Raw genomic sequence first — 22,636 nt, forward strand, 5'->3', positions numbered from 1 at the left:
AATTTATGCTTCTTGATGTGATTGTGAATGGGATTGTTTTCATAAGTCATCTTTCTGCTAATCCACCGTTAGCGTATAGAAACACAACAGATCTCTGCATATTAATTCCTGCAACTTTACCAACTTCATTGATGAGTTCTCATACTTTTTGATGGTGTCTTTAGGTGGCTCAGACGGTAAAGCATCTGTCTGCAATGCAGGAGACCCAGATTTGATCCCTGGGTCAGGAAGTTCCCCTGGAGAAGGAAAGGATAGCCTACTCCAGTACTCTTGCCTGGAAACTCCCATGGACGGAGGAGCCTGATAAGCTACAGTCAATGGGGTCGCAAAGAGTCAGACATGACTGAGTGACTTCATTTTCACTTTAGTATTTTCTATGTACATTGTCATAACATCTTTAAATAGTAGCAATTTTCCTTGTTCCTTTCAAATTTGGATATCTTTTTTTTTCTTTTCTTTTTTTAAATTAGTTTATTTTCTATTTTTTAACTTTACAATATTGTATTTGTTTTACCATACATTGACATGAATCCACCATGTTTTCCCCTTCCAGAACTCCCCTTCCACCTCCCTCCCCATCCCATCCCTCCGGGTCATCCCGGTGCTCCAGCCCTGAGCATCCTGTATCATGCGTTGAATCTGGATTGGCGATTCGTTTCACATATGATAATTTACATGCTTCAATCCCATCCTCCCATATCGTCCCGACCTCTCCCTCTCCCATAGAGTCCATAACACTGTTCTGTTTATCTGTGTCTCTTTTGAGTCTCGCATACAGGGTTATCTTTACCGATCGACTAAATACCATATATATGTGTTAGTGTACTGTATTGGTGTTTCTCTTTCTGGCTTACTTCACTCTGTATAATAGGCTCCAGTTTCATCCACCTCATTAGAACTGACTCAAATGTATTCTTTTTAATGGCTGAGTAATATTCCATTGTGTATATGTAACACAGCTTCCTTATCCATTCATCTGCTGATGGGCATCTAGGCTGCTTTCATGTCCTGGCTATTATAAACAGTGCTGCGATGAACATTGGGGTACATGTGTCTCTTTCAATTCTGGTTTCCTCAGTGTGTATGCCCAGGAGTGGGATTGCTGAGTCATATGTCAGTTCTATTTCTAGTTTTTTTAGGAGATGTTCACCATAGTGGCTGTACTACTTTGCATTCCCACCAACAGGGTAAGAGGCTTCCCTTTTCTCCACACCCTCTCCAGCATTTATTGCTTGTAGTCTTTTGGATAGCAGCCATTCTGACGGGTGTGAAATGGTACCTCATTGTGGTTTTGATTTTCATTTCTCTGACAATTAGTGATGTTGAGCATCTTTTCATGTGTTTGTTAGCCATCTGTATGTCTTCTTTGGAGAAATGTCTGTTTAGTTCTTTGGCCCACTTTTTGACTGGGTCGTTTATTTTTCTGGAATTGAGCTGCAGGAGATCCTTGTATAATTTTGAGATTAATTGTTTGTCCGTTGCTTCATTTGCTATTATTTTCTCCCATTCTGAAGGCTGTGTTTTCACCTTGCTTATAGTTTCCTTTGTTGTGCAAAAGCTTTTAATTTTAATTAGGTCCCATTTGCTTATTTTTGCTTTTATTTCCAATATTCTGGGAGGTGGGTCATAGAGGATCCTGTTGTGGTTTATGTCGGAGAATGTTTTGCTTGCGTTTTCCTCTAGGAGTTTTATAGTTTCTGGTCTTACGTTTAGATCTTTAATCCATTTTGAGTTTGTTTTTGTGTATGGTGTTAGAAAGTGTTCTAGTTTCATTCTTTTACAAGCGGTTGACCAGTTTCCCCAGCACCACTTGTTAAAGAGATTGTCTTTTCTCCATTGTGTATTCTTGCCTCCTTTGTCGAAGTTAAGGTGTCCATAGGTGCGTGGATTTATCTCTGGGCTTTCTATTTTGTTCCATTGATCTATATTTCTGTCCTTGTGCCAGTATCATACTGTCTTGATGACTGTGGCTTTGTATTAGAGCCTGAAGTCAGGCAGGCTAATTCGTCCAGTTCCATTATTCTTTCTCAAGATTGCTTTGGCTATTCGAGGTTTTTTGTATTTCCATACAAATTTTGAAATTATTTGTTCTAGTTCTCTTAAGAATACTGTTGGAGGCTTGATAGGGATTGCACTGAGTCTATAAATTTGGATATCTTTTATTTCTTTTTCTTATCTGATTGCTGTGGTTAGGACTTCCAATACCATGTTGAATAAAAGTGGCAAAAGAGCCATTCATTGGTGAGCAGAGTTGGGTCGCACAGTCTCTGGCTTCAGGGCCCTGGGAGTCCTAGGATTAGTGCAAGTGCACTGGTGACCTGGGCCAGGTCCTGGGCATTCTGGTAGATGTGGCCAGGTCCTGGAGCAATTGGGAGTTTAGGAGCTCCTAAGGCAGTCAGTCTGCTGGTGGGTGAGACTATGTCCCCACCCGGCTAGCTGTTTGGCCTGAGGCATCTCAGAACTGGGGGTGGAGTGAGTCCTGGCAAGAATAAGCTAGAGGGGAGATTCCAACATAGTGCTTACCAGCACCAGTGTACTTATGGTGGTATGAACTCCCCCAAATGGCTACTGCTAACTTCTATGTTTCCATGGTGAGTTTCATTTGCCTCCTGCCTCCAGGAGGATTTTCAAGATCAGAACTCAAGCTCCTTTCAAATTACTGCTTCTGCCCTGGATCTTGGAGGGTGAGATTTTGTGTGCCCTTTATAAATGGAGTCTTTTCCCCACAGCCCTCTGACTCTCTTGATTGAATGTAAGCCCTGTTGCCCTTCAAAGCCAAACATTCTGAGTGCTCATCTTCCCAGTGCAAGACTCCTAGACTGGAGAGCTTGATGTGGGGCTCAGATCCCTCTCTCCTTGGGAGAGAATCTCTTCAACTATAGTTATCCTTGTGTTTGTGGGTCATCTTCCCCAAGGGTATGGGTCTTCACTATACTATGTCTTCACCCCTCTGACCCCTCTTCTTGTGATCCCTTCATTATATTTCCAGCAGTTGATCTTTTCTGCTTGTCCTCATATTGTTCTCAAGGGTAGTTGCTCTGTAAATAGCGGCAATTTTAGTCTGTCCATGAGAGGAGCTCATCTTGGCCACTCTCCCTACAGTATGGGAGTACTAAATTTTGATCATAAAAAGAATACACATTTATTATAGAAAATATTGGAACGTACAAAGAAAAAATTAGAAAAAAAATCGTACTCCTCAGTGATATCCATTCTTGAAATCAGGGTGAGAAAATATTTATGTCATTGCTTTCTCTCTGCATATATACAGGATTGTTTATGTGTGTCTGTGTACACACACATACACATCCCTTTTTACAAACTTGAAAATGTACTATATTTATAGTTTTATATCATGTAGTTGAAAATTGTTTTTATCACTTTTTTCTTATTGAAATGAGCACTACATATTTATTGTAGAAAATATTTAAACAAATAAACAAATGGAAGAAAATAAGAATTATCAAAGCAAATAAGTTAGACAAAATGAAGAGTAATAAAAATTGTCTGTAATTCCATTCAGAAATAATAATGACAATGCCTTGGTGTAAATAGTGTCAGTCTTTTTTTTCTCCATGAAAATATATGCTTTTCCTCTTAAACAATATTAAGATCATAGTGTACCTATGTAGTAGATTTTGTCACCTTCAGTTTTTCTCTTTCCAATAGATATGAATATTTTCCTTATTATCAACTATTCTTCTACTTAATTTTTAGTTCTTTTGTAGCATTTATTGTAAGGATAAGCCCCACATGATTTATCCAAGCCTCTATTGTTAACCATAGAAATGCTTCAGATTTTTCAATTATAAACATCACAATGATGACCATCCTTAAATTTGAACCCATCCACACTTATTTTCTTAGAATACACTGTTGTTAGAAGTAGAATTGCCATTTGTGTCTTTTTACAATAGAGAAATTATTAAAGTTATTTTGAAAAAAAAGTTTGCAATAAAGATTTAAGGAATGAAAAATGAAATCATGGCCTTCTTTGTTTCTATAGAGGAGTCAAATGAAGTTGTTCAAAATGAGGCAAGGGCTCATAAGGAAGAGAACCACCATGCAGTATCTGCAGATAATGTGGTACGTACATTTTGAGATTCTTTCCTCATTACGTGATGGACTGCAAGGATTTATTTCCCGTTGGTGACAATATCATCATTCTCAGAAAAAAAGTCTTGCTCCACAAATCAAAACAGATCTGTTACTGATGCAATAATATATCTTATAGGGTTTAATAAATGAAATTTAAAGTGATATCATTTGTACCTTTTTTATGTAAGAGCTTTTCAAATATGAAAACTTAATACCTACTACATATGTGACATTTTAAACATAACAAGTTATTTTGTTTCAACATATTCAGCAAATAGCCAATTTCTTCCCATTTTACAGATGGCAGAATTTTAAAAGTTTAGCATGAGACCATAAAGGAAGTCATTCTTAGTTCTGGAACTTGTATCCATAGATTCCCGATTCTTGTGTTCTCTGTTCAGACCATACCTGTCTCCACTGTGTTTGGAAACTTTTCTTCTTTTCAGTTAAATTGGAATCAGCTAGTCATCTTAAAAATTGTAGTAATAGAGGAAAGGCAGTATTAAAAAACTGAATAGCAAGCAGACACAGCCTATGTGTGGATTAAACTAGGTTTTGTAAAAATGTAAACATTATTGGTATATAGAGATGTTCTCAAAGCAGCTGTTTTAGCAGCATCTGTTTATATTCTGATGCAATCAAGTAATTCAGAAATCAAGATGGTATTAACCCAAAGTCAGGAATAAAGGAACACGTCATTGTGCTTCTGTTTTTGTTTTCAAATCAGTGTTTTTTGCTTCATTGCAATCTTTGCAGTTGGTCCATATAATGGATTTTTCTGTTACAAAATGGCTATAACTTCAAGATTTACCCTGGCTTCCACTGCGAACATTATTTTTCTGGCATTGTAATTCTGTCACATCACTTTAATAAAACTTGAGCTCATAAAATACTGTTTTGTTCTTTTTTGCTATAATAAACAATATATAACAGTGTTTTCCACATACAGAGTGTAGTTTCAGATTGTATTTTACTGATATCAGTCCTGATTTAAGTTGATGGTTGACCTAACTAAATTGAATGGGCATATAGGAAAATAAGCTTTTATTTTGAGGCAAAGTTGTGTTTTCATTAGATAGCTAGTAATAATTGTTTTCCACAATTATTAATTGTGCCAATATTACTAATTCCACTATTTAATAACCTCCTTTGCTCTATATTTGAGTAACACTTTTACAAATTATATGCAGTTATTTACAAATTAGAAACTTTGTTCCCCTAAAGACATGCTAATTTTCTGTCTGAATTTCTCAGCATTGAATCTTCCCTGTGGCAGACATTTGAAAATAAGGAATGAAGTCCTTGCATGGGATGACTCACAGTCACTTAGGCACCTAATTTATCAAGAAAAATTGATTTTCAGAGACAAAACTTCAAATTTTCAAAGGTTGATTTCCTCTGCCTATAACTTTTGAGTGTCCCCAATTATTCATGGATGACAAATCACAAAGACGTACAAGACCTATTTATATGCACAAATCTATACAGTGGCCCCTCAAGCCTTCTTCTTTGATTACTTAGTTCTTTTTTCCCAGAACCTATCCAAATAGAAAAACCTAAACAACAATATCAAAAAAAGATACCAAATCAGTGTTCTGGTGAGAGCCAACACGAGTAAGCCCTAAGTTTATAGTTATTATAATAGAAAACAAAACATTAGATTCATCTCCAGGCAGCAGTACGAAGCAATTCCTGTGCAGCTGTCTTTCTGACTCAGAAGCCTGCTCGTAACAAACCCCGTTATGGTATCATATCCCCAAAGGCAATATATCAAATATAATCATTCCAAGTTCGTTTGTGATTTTTAATCACCATATCAATTGCTGGCTAGGAAATTTGATTTCAAATTCTGCCTATGACATGTTGCTATTAATGTGATTGTTCTTAACAGATTGCCTAGTGACTATCTCTAGCTTAGCTTTTCTTTTTTTAAATTTTCTTTTGGGTTGACAGGGTTTAAATGTTTAAAGTGGTTTTTTTTTTAACTGCATCATTCATATGCAAAAGAAAAATTTGAAGCAGATTTTGTCTTTGGGTTTTGGTTTTGGTTTTCTTTAAAAAGAATTCTATGATTAGAGATTTTACAGTTAGAGCTTATCAGCCATTCTTTCCATTGATGTTAAGCTGCTATGTTCATTCTTTTGACAAATATTTAATTAGTACCTACTGTGTGCAAGAGACTACACAAACTATGCTGTACATCAATTCTAAAGCTAAGGGCAGTTTCTTTCTCTTGGGGATGGACTTTATCACTGCCTCCTGTACAGTGTCACGAACCAACATCCATAGTTCAATGTCCACTATGGACAGAGGTTCATGACAATGTACAGGAGGCAGGGATGAAGACAATCCCCAAGAAAAAGAAATGTAAAAAAGGCAAAATGGTTGTCTAGGAAGACTTACAAATAGCTGAGAAAAGAAGAGACGCTAAAGGCAAAGGAAGAAAGGAACAATATATCCATCTGAATGAGTGAGTGAGTGAAGTCGCTCAGTCGTGTCTGACTCTTTGCGACCCCATGGACTGTAGCCTCCCAGGCTCCTCCATCCATGGGATTTTCCAAGCAAGAATACTGGAGTGGATTGCCATCCATCTGAATTCAGAGTTCCAAAGAATAGCAAGGAGAGACAAGAAAGCCTTCCTCAGTGATCAATGCAAAGAAATAGAGGAAAACAATAGAATGGGAAAGACTAGAGATTTTTTTTCAAGAAAATTAGAGATACCCAAGGGAACATTTCATGCAAAGTAGTGCACAATAAAGGACAGAAACTGTATGAACCTAAGGGAAGCAGAAGATATTAAGAAGTGGCGGCAAGAATACACAGAACTATAGAAAAAAAGTCTTCATGACACAGATAGCACAATGGTGTGATCACTCACCTAAGAGCCAGACATCCGGGAATGTGAAGTCAAAGTGGGCCTCAGGAAGCATCACTATGAACAAAGCTAGTGGCGATGATGGAACTCCAGTTGAGCTATTTCAAATCCAAAAAGATGATGCTGTGAAAGTGCTGCACTCAATATGCCAGAAAATTTGGAATACTCAGCAGTGGCCACAGGGCTGGAAATGGTCAGTTTTCATTCCAGTCCTAAAGAAACACAATGCCAAAGAATGTTCAAACTACTGCACAATTGCACTCATCTCACATGCTAGCAAAGTAATACTCGAAATTCTCCAAGCCCGGCTTCAATAGTACATGAACTATGAACTTCTAGATATTCAAGCTGGTTTTAGAAAAGGCAGAGGAACCAGAGATCAAATTGCCAATATCCGTTGGATCATAGAAAAAAGCAAGAGAGTTCCAGAAAAACATTTGCTTCATTGACTACGCCAAAGGCTTTGACTGTGTGACTCACAATAAAATGTGGAAAATTCTTCAAGAGATGGGAATAACAGACAACCTGACCCACCTCCTGAGAAATCTGTATGCAAGTCAAGAAGCAACAGCTAGAATGGGAGATGGAACAATGGACTGGTTCCAATTTGGAAAAGGAGTATGTCAAGGCTGTATATTGTCACCCTGCTTATTTAGCTTATATGCAGAGTACATCATACGAAACACTGGACTGGATGAAGCACAAGGTGGAATCAAGATTGCTGGGAGAAATACAAATAACTTCAGATATGCAGATGACACCACCCTTATGGCAGAAAGTGAAGAAGAACTAAAGAGCTTCTTGATGAAAGTGAAAGAGGAGAGTGAAAAAGTTGTCTTAAAGCTCAAAAAACTCATATCATGACTTCTGGTCCCGTCACTTCATGGCAAATAGATGGGGAAATAACAGAAACAGTGAGAGACTTTATTTTCTTGGGCTTCAAAATCACTGCACATGGTGACTGTAGCCATGAAATTAAAAGACGTTTGCTCCTTGGAAGAAAAGCTATAACCAAGCTAGACAGCATATTAAAAATCAGAGACATTACTTTGCAGACAAAGGTCAGTCTAGTCAAAGCTATGGTTTTTCCAGTAGTCATGTATGGATGTGAGAGTTGGACTATAAAGAAAGCTGAGCGCCAAAGAATTGATGCCTTTGAACTATGGTGTTGGAGAAGACTCTTGAGAGTCCCTGGGACTGGAAGGAAGTCATATCAGTCAGTTCTGAAGGAAATCAGTCCATCCTGAACATTCTGTGGAAGGGCTGATGCTAAAGCTGATTCTCCAATACTTTGGCTACCTGATGCAAAGAACTGACTCATTGGAAAAGACCCTGATGCTGGGAAAGATTGAAGGCAGGAGGAGAAGGGGACAACAGAGGAGGAGATGTTTGGATGGCATCACTGACTCGATGGACATGAGTTTGAGCAATCTCCAGGAGTTGGTGATGGACAGGAAAGCCTGGTGTGCTGCAGTCCACAGGGTTGCAAATAGATGGACACAACTGAGCAACTGAACTGAAGGGCAGTTAATGTTTCTCTTGTTCTTGCTCTCTCTCTTCTCTTTCTTACTGTCCAGTGAAGGAAACAAATCACCATACTCTTATCACCATTACATTATAAATCTCTGCTTTCAATTGTCTCACTAATGGAGTGCTGTGAATAAGTGGATTTTTTTTTTGAAAAAAAACTGTATTTGACTTTGCAATGCATGTAATATGTTGATTTTTTGCATTACAAGTTGCAAAGAGAAATATGAATGTGTAAAGAAGAAAGTTCTGCCAGCCAATTAAATTTTAGACTACCTTTCAGTTCAGTTCAGTTCGGTTCAGTCGCTCAGTCGTGTCCGACTCTTTGCCACCCCATGAACTGCAGCACGCCAGGCCTCCCTGTGCATCACCAACTCCCAGAGTTTACCCAAACCCATGTCCATCGAGTCAGTGATGCCATCCAACCATCTCATCCTCTGTCATCCCCTTCTCCTCCTGCCCCCAATCCTACCCAGCATCAGGGTCTTTTCCAATAAGTCACCTCTTTGCATGAGGTGGCCAAAGTATTGGAGTTTCAGCTTCAACATCAGTCCTTCCAATGAACACCCAGGATTGATCTCCTTTAGGATGGATTGATTGGATCTCCTTGTAGTCCAAGGGACTCTCAAGAGTCTTCTCCAACACCACAGTTCAAAAGCATCAATTCTGCGGTGCTCAGCTTTCTTCACCGTCCAACTCTCACATCCATACATGACCACTGGAAAAACCATAGCATTGACTAGACGGACCTTTGTTGGCAAAGTAATGTCTCTACTTTTAAATAAGCTATCTAGGTTAGCCTTAACCTTCCTTCCAAGGAGTAAGTGTCTTTTAATTTCATGGCTGCAATCACCATCAGCAGTGATTTTGGAACCCAAAAAAATAAAGTCTGACACTGTTTCCACTGTTTCCCCATCTATTTCCCATGAAGTGATGGGACCAGATGCCATGATCTTAGTCGTACCTTTACAGAAAACAAATTCCCTGTTCCTGGAGGGCACTATTTAAGCAGAATTTGATTGCTTATTTTTTCAGGGATATTATGAATGTGTTTTTTTTTATTTTAAATTATATTACAATAATTTTCTATTGCTAAAGGAGGTGGCTCAGACACATACTAGGTGTAAAGCTGAGGAGACAGACAGTTAGAATTTACTCTTGATAACCTAGACTAGAAAACCCCATCGCTAAAACTGAACATTGAATGATATGCTCTATACATTACTGAGTGTAATGGTGATGATAAGATATGTATTTATGAAAACTTCTCTACTTGTGTTACAGAAAATAGAAATTATTGATGATGAAGAAAGTGACATGATAAGTAATTCTGAAGTAGAGCAAGTGAATTCTTTCTTGGATTATAAGGTAAAAGTAATTTCAGATCCTTAATTTTTTAAGAGAAGGTATTAAAGGAGGTTGGTGATGAACAGGAAGCCTGGCGTGCTGCAGTCCATGGGGTTGCAAAGATTCAGACATGACTGAACGATTGAACTGAACTGACTGATTAAAGGCGGTAGACTTTTACAGTACCTATGTACAAGTTTTTTTCATTTCCATTTTCCATTTGATAAATTAAGCATCCTGGGGCTCTGCATTGACTTTCTCATGCACCTGGATATCCGTCATGGTGCTGGGCATTTTAATTAATGCTGGTCAGTTTAGTGGTTATGGTTTTAAGAACAGTTTGCTGAGCAGCAGTAAGTATTGATGCTGCATTGCAGGATGAGGCACAGTGGTGGTTACTGTGAAATTTATGACAATACTTTTTTTAAAGCCCATGTTCTTTTTTAAACGATGATTAAGGGGATTTTTTTTTCTAGTGCTCCTTGCTAATCTTATTTTGAATTTCAATTTCTGAATTTTTTTTTAAATGTAATAATACACCTGTTTTAGAAGAAGTTTAAAAACAATCCCCATGGCAAATACTGAATGAATATGAATACAGACGACCTTTTCTTAATGTCACTTGTTACTAACATGAAAGACTTACTTTGACAGCATGCCATACATAATTTTGTTTTTTAAAAAATTTTGACATAAGCTATCAGTCTAGATGTCAATATGTTTTTCATAGATGTTTAATTGTTGTCCCTTTGTTAATCCATGTCCTATCTTACTAGGTAACTTTGGGACCTTCTGAAATTTTGATCACAGAGTCATTCTTTTCATAGAGAATAGTAATCTTAAAATGTTAACAAAAGATAACATTTAATTCTGGTTTCCTCGGTGTGTATGCCCAGCAGTGGGATTGCTGGGTCATATGGCAGTTCTATTCCCAGTTTTTTAAGGAATCTCCACACTGTTCTCCATAATGGCTGTACTAGTTTGCAGTCCCACCAACAGTGTAAGAGGGTTCCCTTTTCTCCACACCCTCTCCAGCATTTATTGCTTGTAGACTTTTGGATAGCAGCCATTCTGACTGGTGTGAAATGGTACCTCATTGTGGTTTTGATTTGCATTTCTCTAATAATGAGTGATGTTGAGCATCTTTTCATATGTTTTGATTTGCATTTCTCTAATAATGAGTGATGTTGAGCATCTTTTCATGTGTTTGTTAGCCATCTGTATGTCTTCTTTGGAGAAATGTCTGTTTAGTTCTTTGGCCCATTTTTTGATTGGGTCGTTTATTTTTCTGGAATTCAGCTGCAAGAGTTGCTTGTATATTTTTGAGATTAATTGTTTGTCTGTTACTTCATTTGCTATTATTTTCTCCCATTCTGAAGGCTGTCTTTTCACCTTGCTTATAGTTTCCTTTGTTGTGCAAAAGCTTTTAATTTTAATTAGGTCCCATTTGTTTGTTTTTGCTTTTATTTCCAATATTCTGGGAGGTGGGTCATGGAGGATCCTGCTGTGATTTATGTCGGAGAGTGTTTTGCCTATGTTTTCCTCTAGGAGTTTTACAGTTTCTGGTCTTACGTTTAGACCACAATTGAAAGAGATGCGTGTACCCCAATGTTCATCGCAGCACTGTTTACAATAGCCAGGACATCGAAGCAACCCAGATGTCCATCAGCAGACGAATGGATAAGGAAGCTGTGGTACATATACACAATGGAATATTACTCAGCCATTAAAAAAATACATTTGAATCGGTTCTATTGAGATGGATGAAACTGGAGCCCATTATACAGAGTGAAGTAAGCCAGAAAGAAAAACACCAATACAGTATACTAATGCATATATATGGAATTTGAAAGATGGTAACGATAACCCTATATACAAGACAGAATAAGAGACACAGATGCATAGAACAGTCTTATGGACTCTGAGGGAGAAGGTGAGGGTGGGACGTTCTGGGAGAATAGCATTGAAACATGTATATTATCATATGTGAAACAGAACTCCATTCCATGTTCGATGCATGAGACAATGCTCAGGACTGGGATAATGGGATGACCCAGAGGGATGAGATGGGGAGGGAGGTGGGAGGGGGGTCCAGGAAGGGGAACACATGTAAACTCATGGCTGATCCATGTCAATGTATGGCAAAAACTACTACAATATTGTAAAGTAATTAGCCCCCAACTAAAATTGAAAAAATAAAAAAATTTAAAAATTAAAAAAAAAGATAACATTAGTCAGAAAGACAGTAGTTGTTATTAACCTTTTCAGTTTTACTATAATTGAAAGCTATGTAATTCAACAGATTCTATTTTTCAAATGTTCACGACATGTCAGACTTTAAAATATTGAAAATTGTAAACACAGGAGGAAATTATTTTTTTTAATTTATTTTCTAAGTGGTCAAAAAGCATAATATAATCCTGTATTTAAACTATATTTTAACTAATATAATTATAAGGTTGTTGGTTGTGAAGTACATGAGTTCATTCTAATCTCTCCTTCATAGTCATATAACATTTATAAATGCCAGTTCAGGGTTAAAATGGCTTTGCAAACCATCATTTCGCACAGGCTATGGAAACTACAGATGAGAGGACTGGGTTGCACAGCTATTAAGTGTACTCCACTCAGTACTCTCAAACAGGTCAGATAGGACTGGTCCCAGAACTCAGAGGATTCTTTCCAGGACCTTTTCCCGCTGGGGTACCAGCTCACTTGAAAGGTTTGAAGCTGAAGACATCAGCAGGCCAGAGTATCCAGTCCAGAAATGTCAGTTATCATTTTCATTCAATTCTAAAGGACATTTAAAAGATTCAGTGTTTTCATTTTGATGAATGCTGTGGGAACAAAGGGTCTTTTACTCCCTTATTAAGATATCTTTTATAAAACATCATCATTCTATACAAACTTTTATTTAACTCTCAAAAAATTAGCACCTATATAGAAAATATGTCTCTCTATAATCATTATTCAAGATATATCAGTTCACTTCATCAGTGAATTTTGTTACTTTAATTCTGAAATAACAGTAAGTGAAACCTCATATAGCAGTTCTCATTGCTGATTTCAGTACGTTGATTAAAAATACCCTTACGAAAAAAAATTAAATAAAATAAAATACCCTTATGAGTTTGGAAATTTTATCTTCCTTCAAAGAATGTCATTTTATTCTCTTTGTTTACACATGCTAGTCTCTGTTGTTTAGGGTTCAGAATCACCTTGTTGGTTTCTTGAATATATTCACCATAAGTTTCTTGAAGTCAGATACATATCTTATTCATGTATATGTTACCTGATCTAGTGCCTAAGTCATAGGTATCCAGTAACTAGATCCTAGAATAAATTAGTTTTCTTTGGAAATATATTTAACATTATTATGCAAGTGTTCATTTTATATGCAAGTGTTTTCTATTTCCATTTGGAAATTACTACTATACAACCATCAGTATTCAGTGTTGGCATAGTGGAGTTTCTGATTGAGATATTTGCCAGGAATCCATATTACTAGGAGTTCTAACTAATCTGAAATGCTTATGAGACAAGTGAATGAGCTCAGTTTCTCAGGCATGATTAGCTATGTCATAAACCTCAGGTTTAGCTGCCATTTTTAAAAATTAATTTATTTATTTTGTTGGAGGCTAATCACTTTACAATATTGTGGTGGCTTTTGCCATATGTCGACATGAATCAGTCATAGGTGTACATGTGCCCCAACATCTTGAAACCTCCTCCCACCTCCCTCCCCACCCCAGCACTCTGGGTTGTCCCAAAGCACCAGCTTTGAATTCCCTGCTTCATACATCAAACTTGCACTGGTCATCTATTTTGTATTTGGTAATATATGTGTTTCAATGCTATTCTCTCATACTGTCCCACCATCGCCATCTCCCACAGAGTCCAAAAGTCTGTTTTTTTACATCTTTTTCTCTTTTGCTTCCTTGCATATAGGGTCATCGTTACTATCTTTCTAAATTCCATATATATGTGTTAATATACTGTATTGGTGTTTCTCTTTCTGCTTACTTCACTCTGTATAATAGGCTCCAGTTTTGTCCACCTCATTAGAACGGACTCAAATGCATTCTTTTTATTAGCTGAGTAATATTCCATTGTGTATATGTACCACAGCTTTCTTATCCATTCACCTGCCAATAGACATCTAGGTTGCTTCCACGTCCTGGCTATTGTAAACAGTGCTGCCATGAACATTGAGGTACACGTGTCTCTTTCAATTCTGGTTTCCTCGGTATGTATACCCAGCAGTGGGATTGCTGGGTCATAAGGCACTTCTATTTCCTGTTTTTTTAAGGAATCGCCATACTGTTTTCCATAATGGCTGTACTAGTTTGCATTCCCATCAACCGTGTAAGACAGTCCCCTTTTCTCCACACCCTCTCCAGCATTTATTGTTTGTAGACTTTTGGATAGCAGCCATTCTGATTGGCATGAGATGGTGCCTAATTGCGGTTTTGATTTGCATTTCCTTGATAATGAGCGACGTTGAGCATCTTTTCATGTATTTGTTAGCCATCTGTATGTCTTTGGAGAAATGTCTGTGTAGTTCTTTGGTCCATTTTTTGTTGGGTCGCTTATTTTTCTGGAATTGAGCTGAGGAGCTGCTTGTATATTTTTGAGATTAATTCTTTGTCAGTTGCTTCACTTGCTATTATTTTCTCCCATTCTGAGGGTTGTCTTTTCACCTTGCTTATAGTTTCCTTCGTTGTGCAATAGCTTTTAAGTTTAATTAGGTCCCATTTGTTTATTTTTGTTTTTACTTCCATTACACTGGGAGGTGAGTCATAGAGGAGCCTCCTATGATTTACCTAAGAGAGTGTTTTACCTACGTTTACCTCTAGGAGTTTTGTAGTTTAGATCTGGTCTTACATTTAGATCTTTAATCTATTTTGAGTTTATCTTGTGTATGGTGTTAGAAAGTGTTCTAGTTTCATTCTTTTACAAGTGGTTGACCAGTTTTCCCAACACCACTTGTTAAAGAAATTATCTTTTCTTCATTGTATATTCTTGAATCCTTTGTCAAAGATAAGGTGTCCATAGGTGGGTGAATTTATCTCTGGGGTTTCTATTTTGTGCCATTGATTTATATTTCTGTCTTTGTGCCAGTACCATACTGTCTTGATGATGGTAGCTTTGCAGTATGGCCTGGAGTCAGGCAGGTTGATTCCTCCAGTTCCATTCTTCATTCTCAAGATTGCTTTAGCTATTCGAGGTTTTTTGTATTTCCATACAAATTGTGAAATTACTTGTTCTTGTTCTGTGAAAAATGTCATTGGTAGCTTGATAGGGATTGCGTTGAATCTGTAGATTGCTTTGGGTAGTATACTCATTTTCACTACATTGATTCTTCCAATCCATGAACAGGGTATATTTCTCCACCTATTTGTGTCATCATTGATTTCTTTCATCAGTGTTTTATAGTTTTCTATATATAGGTCTTTTGTCTCTTTAGGTAGATTTATTCCTAAGTATTTTATTCTTTTCATTGATGTGGTGAATGGAATTATTTCCTTAATTTCTCTTTCTGTTTTCTCATTGTTAGTGTATAGGAATTCAAGGGGTCTCTCTGTGTTAATTTCATATCCTGAAACTTTACTATACTCATTGATTAGTTCTACTAATTTTCTGGTGGAGTCTTTAGGGTTTTCTATGTAGAGAATCATGTCATCTGCAAACAGTGAGAGTTTTACTTCTTCTTTTCCAATCTGGATTCCTTTTAGTTCTTTTTCTGCTCTGATTACTCTGGCTAAAAGTTCCAAAACTATGTTGAATAGTAGTGGTGAGAGTGGGCACCCTTGTCTTGTTCCTGACTTTAGAGGAAATGCTTTCAAGTTTTCACCATTGAGGATAATGTTTGCTGTGGGTTTGTCATATGTAGCTTTTATTATGTTGAGGCATGTTCCTTCTATTCCTGCTTTCTGGAGGGTTTTTATCATAAGTGGATGTTGATTTTTGTCAAGGGATTTCTCTGCATCTATTGAGATAATCATATGGTTTTTATCTTCCAATTTGTTAATGTGGTGTGTTACATTGATTGATTTGTCAATATTAAAGAAACCTTGCATCCCTGGGATAAAGCCCACTTGGTCATGATGTATGATCTTTTTAATATGTTGTTGGATTCTGTTTGTGAGAATTTTGTTAAGGATTTTTGCATCTATGTTCATCAGTGATATTGGCCTGCAGTTTTCTGTTTTTTGTGGCATCTTTGTCTGGTTTTGGTATTAGAGAGATAGTGGCCTCATAGAATGAGATTGGAAGTTTAGCTTCCTCTGCAATTTTCTGGAAGAGTTTGAGTAGGATAGGTGTTAGCTCTTCTCTAAATTTTTGGTAGAACTCAGCTGTGAATCCATCTGGTCCTGGGCTTTTGTTTGCTGTAAGGTTTCTGATTATAGTTTCAATTTCTGTGCTTGTGATGGGTTTGTGAAGATTTTCTATTTCTTCCTGGTTCAGTTTTGAAAAGTTATACTTTCCTAAGAATTTGTACATTTCTTCCTAGTTGTCCATTTTATTGGCATATAGTTGCTAATAGTATTCTCTTATGATCCTTTGTATTTCTGTGTTGTCTGTTGTGATTTCTCCATTTTCATTTCTAATTTGGTTGAGTAGACTCTTCTCCCTTTTTGTTTTGATGAGTCTGACTAATGGTTTGTCTATTTTATTTATCTTCTCAAATAAGCAGCTTTTAGCTTTGCTGAATTTTGCTATGGTCTCCTTTGTTTCTTTTGCATTTATTTCTGCCTGAATATTTATGATTTCTTTCCTTCTACTAACCTTGGGGTTCTTCTCTTTTTCTACTTGCTTTAGGGGTAGAGTTAGGTTATTTGACTTCTCTCCTGTTTCTTGAGTTAGGCTTGTATTGATATTAACCTTCCCCTTAACACTGCTTTTACTGAATCCCAGAGGTTTGGGGTGGTTGTGTTTTCATTTTCATTTGTTTCTATGCATATTTTGATTTCATTTTTGATTTCTTCTGTGATTTTTGGTTATTCAGAAGTATGTTTTTTAGCTTCCATATGTTTGTGTTTTTGTTTTTTTTTTTCCTGTAGTTGACATTTGATCTCACCGTTTTGTGATCAGAAAAGATGTTTCAGATGATTTCAATTTTTTGAATTTACCAAGGCTATATTTATGGCTCAGGATGTGATCTATCCTGGAGAAGGTTCCATGTGCACTTGAGAAAAAGGTGAAGTTCTTTGTTTGGGAGTGAAATGTCCTATAGATATCAATTAGTCTAACTGGTCCATTGTATCATTTAAACTTTGTGTTTCCTTGCTAATTTTCTGTTTAGTTGATCTATCCATAGGTGTGAGTGGGGCATTAAAGTCTCCCACTATTATTGTGTTACTGTTAATTTTCCCTTTCATACGTGTTAGCATTTGCCTTACATATTGCAGTACTCCTATGTTGGGTGCATATATATTTATAATTGTTATAGCTTCTTCTTGTATTGATCCTTTGATCATTATGTAGTGTCCTTTTTTGTCTGTTTTCATGGTCTTTATTTCTTATTTTATCTGATATGAGTATTGCTACTCCTGCTTTCTTTTGGTCTCCATTTGTGTGAAATGTCTTTTTCCAGCCCTTCCGTTTCAGTCTGTATGTGTCCCTTGTTTTGTGGTGGTTCTCTATTAGACAGCATATATAGGGGTCTTGTTTTTTTTTATCCATTCAACCAGTCTTTGTCTTTTGGTGGGGGCATTCAACCCATTTACATTTAAAGGTAATTATTGATAAGTATGATCCTTTTGCCACTTACTTTGTTGTTTTGGGTTCGAGTTTATACACCCTTTCTGTGTTTCCTGTCTAGAGAAAATCCCTTAACATTTGTTGAAGAGCTGGTTTGGTGGTGCTGAATTCTCTCAGCTTTTGCTTGTCTGTAAAGCCTTTGATTTCTGCTTCATATTTGAATGAGATCCTTGCTGGGTACAGTATTCTGGCTTGTAGGTTTTTCACTTTCAACACTTTAAGTATGTCCTGCCATTCCCTTTTGGCCTGAAGAGTTTCTATTGAAAGATCAGCTGTTATCCTTATGGGAATCCCCTTGTATGTTATTTGTTGTTTTTTTTTTTCCCCTTGCTGCTTTTAATATTTGTTCTTTGTGTTTGATCTTCATTAACTTGATTAATATATGTCTTGGGGTATTCGCGTTGGTTTTATCCTGTTTGGTACTCTTTGGGTTTCTTGGACTTGGGTGGCTATTTGCTTCCCCATTGTAAGATAGTTTTCAACTATTATCTCCTCAAGTATTTTCTCATGGCCTTTCGTTTTGTCTTCTTCTTCTGGGACTCCTATGATTCGAATGTTGGGGTGTTTAACATTGCCCCAGAGGTCTCTCAGGTTGTCATCATTTCTTTCAACTTTTTTTTCTTTTTTCCTCTCTGCTTTATTTATTTACACCATTCTATCTTCCACCTCACTTATCCTGTCTTCTGCTTCAGTTATTCTACTGTTGGTGCCTTCCAGAGTGCTATTGATCTCAGTTATTGCATTATTCATTATTGATTGACTCTTTTTTTATTTCTTCTAGGTCCCTGTAAAATTTTTCTTGCATCTTCTCAATCCTTGTCTTCAGATTATTGATCTGTAACTCCATTTTGTTTTTAAGATTTTGGATCATTTTTACTATCCTTATTCTGAATTCTCTTTCAGGTAGACTCCCTATCTCCTCTTCTTTTGTTTGTTTTGGTGGGCATTTATCATGTTCCTTTGCCTGCTGAATACTTTTCTGCCTTTTCATTTTGTTTAGATTGCTGTGTTTGGTGTGGCCTTTCTGTAGGCTGGACGTTTGTGGTTCCTGTTTACTGTGGAGGATCCTCCCTGTGGGTGGGGTTGAAAGAGTGCCATTCAATGTTTCCTGGTTAAGGAAGCTTGTGTCAGTGTTCTGGTGGTGGAGCTGGATCTCTTCTCTCTATAGTGCAATGAAGTGCCCAAACTGTGAACTATGGGTTTGGTGTGACTTTTGGCGGCCTGTATTTTAAGGCCCAGGGTTATGTTCCTGCGTTGTTTGAGAATTAGCTTGATACGTCTTGCTCTGAAACTTGTTTGCTCTTGGGTGGAGCTTGGTATCAGTGTAGGTATGGAGGCTTTTGGATGAGCTCTTGTTGATTAACGTTCCCTGGAGTCAGGCACTTTCTGATGTTCTCAAGTTTTGGATTTGTTCCTCCTGCCTCTGGCCTTCAATCTTATTCTTCCAATAGCCTCAGGATTTCTCCAACCATACAGCACCGTTGATAGAACATCTAGGTTAATGGTGAAATGATTCTCCACAGTGAGGGATACCTAGAGAGGTTAATAGAGTTACATGGAAAAGAGAAGAGGAAGGAGGGAGATAGAGGTGACCAAGAGGAGAAGAAGGGGAATCAAAAGGGGAGAGAGCAATCTAGCCAATAATCAATTCCCTATTTGCTCTCCACAGTCTGAAATACTCAGAGGTTCACGGAGTTACATACAGAAGAGATGAGGGAGGAAGGAGATAGAGGTGACCAGGAGCAGAGGAGGGGGAGTCAAAAGAAGAGAGACCAATCTAGCCAGTAATCAGTTCCCTAAGTGCTCTCCACAGCCCAGAACCCCCAAAGAAATTTGCAGAGTTAAGTTTAGAGGAGAAGGTGGAGGGAGGAGATAGAGGTGACCTGGGGGAGAAAAAGGAGAGTTAAAAGGGCAGAGAGCAATCAAGCCAGTAATCACACTCCTACATAAAAATGGGTACTGAAGATTGGATTCTTAAAGGTACAAAATTGATAACAAATACCAAAAAGCAAAGATTAAAAATCTAGACTAGAGGTTAAACTCCAAAAGTACAATATTAAAAAAAATCACAAAAATTATAAAATATATATATATATGTATATATATATATATATAATTTGCTTTAAAAATAGGGTCTTTTTTTTGCAAGGTAATAGTAGGTTATAAAAGTGAAAATTAAAGGAGTAATAAAGAACTTAAAAATAAAAGAACTAAAAAATGGTAATAGTAAAATATATCTAGGAATTTCTCTGGAGCTGTCGAGGGCAGTGTGGGGTCAGTTCAGTTTCAGATAGTTCCTTGTTCCAGCTTATACTTCTTCTCAAGGTCTATAGGCCCCTCCCAATGTAGTCAGTGCTAGCTAAAGGTTTTTATCTGTTGCACCTGTCACTTCCAAAGGGGTTCCCTCTTCATTGTTTATTTTGGCTTTCTCTGTTTGCAAGTCTCTTCAGTGTCTAATTTCTGCCCTGACACCATGGGGCAAAGGTGATCATTTATTTAGGCTAACTTGTTCAGTTGTGCTGTGGGGAGGGAGGAACACTGCAAACAAATATCACTGGCATGTGTGGGGAGTGCTTGCAGTGTTGGGCCACACGGGGTTTGCCCCAACTCATGGCCTGTGTGCTTTCCTGGTCTATACTGCTCAGGCTCCAGGTTGCTCTGCAGGGAAACTGCCTAAAGCGGGCCCTGGGTTGCATACACTTCCCAGGTCTAAGCCACCCAGGTTCAGGTTTTTGATACTCCACAGAGGCACAGACTCAGTTGGGCCTGCATTTTGTGCCCTTCCCAGGTCCGAGCAGCTCAGGCGACCAGGGGCTTGGTGAGCGCACACTCCCCAGGTGGCGGGTGCATCTTATCACCTCCCCAATCCCAGCCACTCTGTTTCCTGGGCACGTGGCAGGAACACTGTCTCAGGTGTGCTGTGTCTCCTCTGGGGAGCTGATCTCTGGCTGTGACCCTCCTGGGGAATGTCAACCGTCCAGGATCCCAAAAAGACTTGGTTAACAACTGGAAGCTTGCTCGCAGTTTTGTAGAGGATGCTGTCTTCTGGGGCCAAGTTTGCCCCTCGCCTTCTGGCTCTGGCCTTCGCCTGCATGCCTCTCTGCACCTGGTGGGGGGTGGGATGGTCCGCAGCTGGCTAGCTCTCCTCTGATATTAGCTCAATCCTTTGTTCTGTGAGCAGGCCACACAGTGCCTTTGCTTAGAGCTTTTTGCTGAACAATTCTCTCTCTCTCTCTCTTTTTTTTTCCTCTCTCTCTTTGGCTATCCCACATTTTTGGTTGCTGTCTCATGTTAGCTCCCTCAGATTGTCCTCAGGGCATTCAGGCCTGATCCTTACCCTAAACAATGCAGCCCGCGCCTCCCTATTCAGCCCCCGCTTGTTGGTGGGGGACATGAGCATCTGGGCTACTTCTCCGCTGGGAGATGCAATTAGGCGCATAATACGTGGGTTTTATTTTCTTTTTTTTCCCTCTCGGTTATGTTTCCCTCTGAGCTTCTGAAACTCCCCACAGACCCGCCTGTGAGAGGGTTTCCTGGTGTTTGGAAACTTCTCCTCTTTTACGACTCCCTCCCCGGGACAGGTTTGTCTCTCTTTTTATCTTTTATATTTTGTGCTACGTCATTTGAAGACAATGGGTTGTCTTTCTGGGTGCCTGGTGTCCTCCGCCAACATTCAGAAGTTGTTTTGTGGAATTTGCTCAGTGTTCAAATGATCTTTCGATGAATTTGTGGGGGAGGAAGTGGTCTCCCTGTCCTATTCCTCTGCCATCTTCTCACTCCTCTCATTGTGGTTTTGATTTGCATATCTCTGATAATAAGTGATGTTGAGCATCTTTTCATGTGTTTGTTAGCCGTCTGTATGTCTTCTTTGGAGAAATGTCTGTTTAGTTCTTTGGCCCATTTTTTGATTGGGTCATTTATTTTTCTGGTATTGACCTGCTTGTATATTTTTGAAATTAATTATTTACCAGTTGTTTCATTTGCTATTATTTTCTCCCATTCTGAAGGCTGTCTTTTCACATTGCTTATAGTTTCCTCTGTTGTGCAAAAGCTTTTAAGTTTAATTAGGTCCCATTTGTTTATTTTTATTTTTATTTCCATTATTCTGGGAGGTGGATCATAGAGGATCTTGCTGTGATTTATGTCAGAGAGTGTTCTGCCTGTGTTTTCCTCTAAGAGATTTATAGTTTCTGGTCTTACATTTAGATCTTTAATCCATTTTGAGTTTAGCTTTGTGTATGGTGTTAAAAAGTGTTCTAGTTTCATTCTTTTATAGATGGTTGTCCAGCTTTCCCAGCATCACTTGTTAAAGAGATTTTCTTTTCTCCATTGTATATTTTTGCCTCCTTTGTCAAAGAAAGATCAAAGCCCTGGTCCATACGAAACCTTGAGTGCTTCTTACAGTCATCTTGGAGAATAATTGACAAAACTTAGTGGAAATGCAGGGAAAATTTTAATAAGAAAAATTAGCTGGGTCTTGTTTTGTGAAATTCAGTGACTGATGTTTATCTTACTACTTCCTCTCAAGCCATTAACTTAGGAAAATCTTAAAAGGCCACATAAGTCGCTGCCTGTAATCTAGGAAGTGTTTAATAGGCTTGCAAATCACAGCTCCAAGAAGAAAATGTCTGTAATATTAGATTATCTTAAAGCTATTTATGTTTTAAAACATTGCGTAAATACTAAGGAGGAGGAATAGTTGAAGGAGAAATTAGTGATCTGCATACCAAAAGATGCTTCCTGACTTTTGCAAATGTGAATTGTTTTTAAAATGTTTCTAGTGGACAGTGAGTGTAGCTTAGATAGACTTGTGCATTCAAAGGAGACACTGTGATAATGAAGATAGATATCTCCTGTATTCAAAAAGACTTCTTGACCAAGTACTTTACTAATACTGTTGTTCTGGCAATAAATACTAAGAAAATAAACTGTTTAGAATTAGTCAAATGTATTATGGCAGGAACAAGTGGAATTTTATTATAATGCTTACTTATAACTTAGATTACTGTAGAATGCCTTTAAATA

General features: G+C 37.8%; 1 protein-coding gene across 6 annotated transcripts in view; it reads left to right on the forward strand.

Moving 5' to 3' along the window:
• Positions 1 to 22,636, forward strand: part of HDX (highly divergent homeobox) — a 238,643-nt gene that overhangs the window by 203,483 nt on the left and 12,524 nt on the right. For all 6 annotated transcript variants that reach the window (XR_014076006.1, XM_081566549.1, XM_081566548.1 and 3 more), the window contains 2 exons: positions 4,007 to 4,086; positions 9,785 to 9,868. Coding sequence is in view for 5 of the 6 variants with exons in the window: in XM_081566549.1 (XP_081422675.1) it covers positions 4,007 to 4,086; positions 9,785 to 9,868 (164 nt within the window). In the remaining variant the exon portion in view is untranslated. The remainder of the gene's footprint in view (positions 1 to 4,006; positions 4,087 to 9,784; positions 9,869 to 22,636) is intronic.

Source organism: Giraffa tippelskirchi, chromosome X, assembly GCF_054371585.1.
Source record: "Giraffa tippelskirchi isolate mGirTip1 chromosome X, T2T-mGirTip1v1.2.pri, whole genome shotgun sequence".
NCBI lineage: Eukaryota > Metazoa > Chordata > Mammalia > Artiodactyla > Giraffidae > Giraffa > Giraffa tippelskirchi.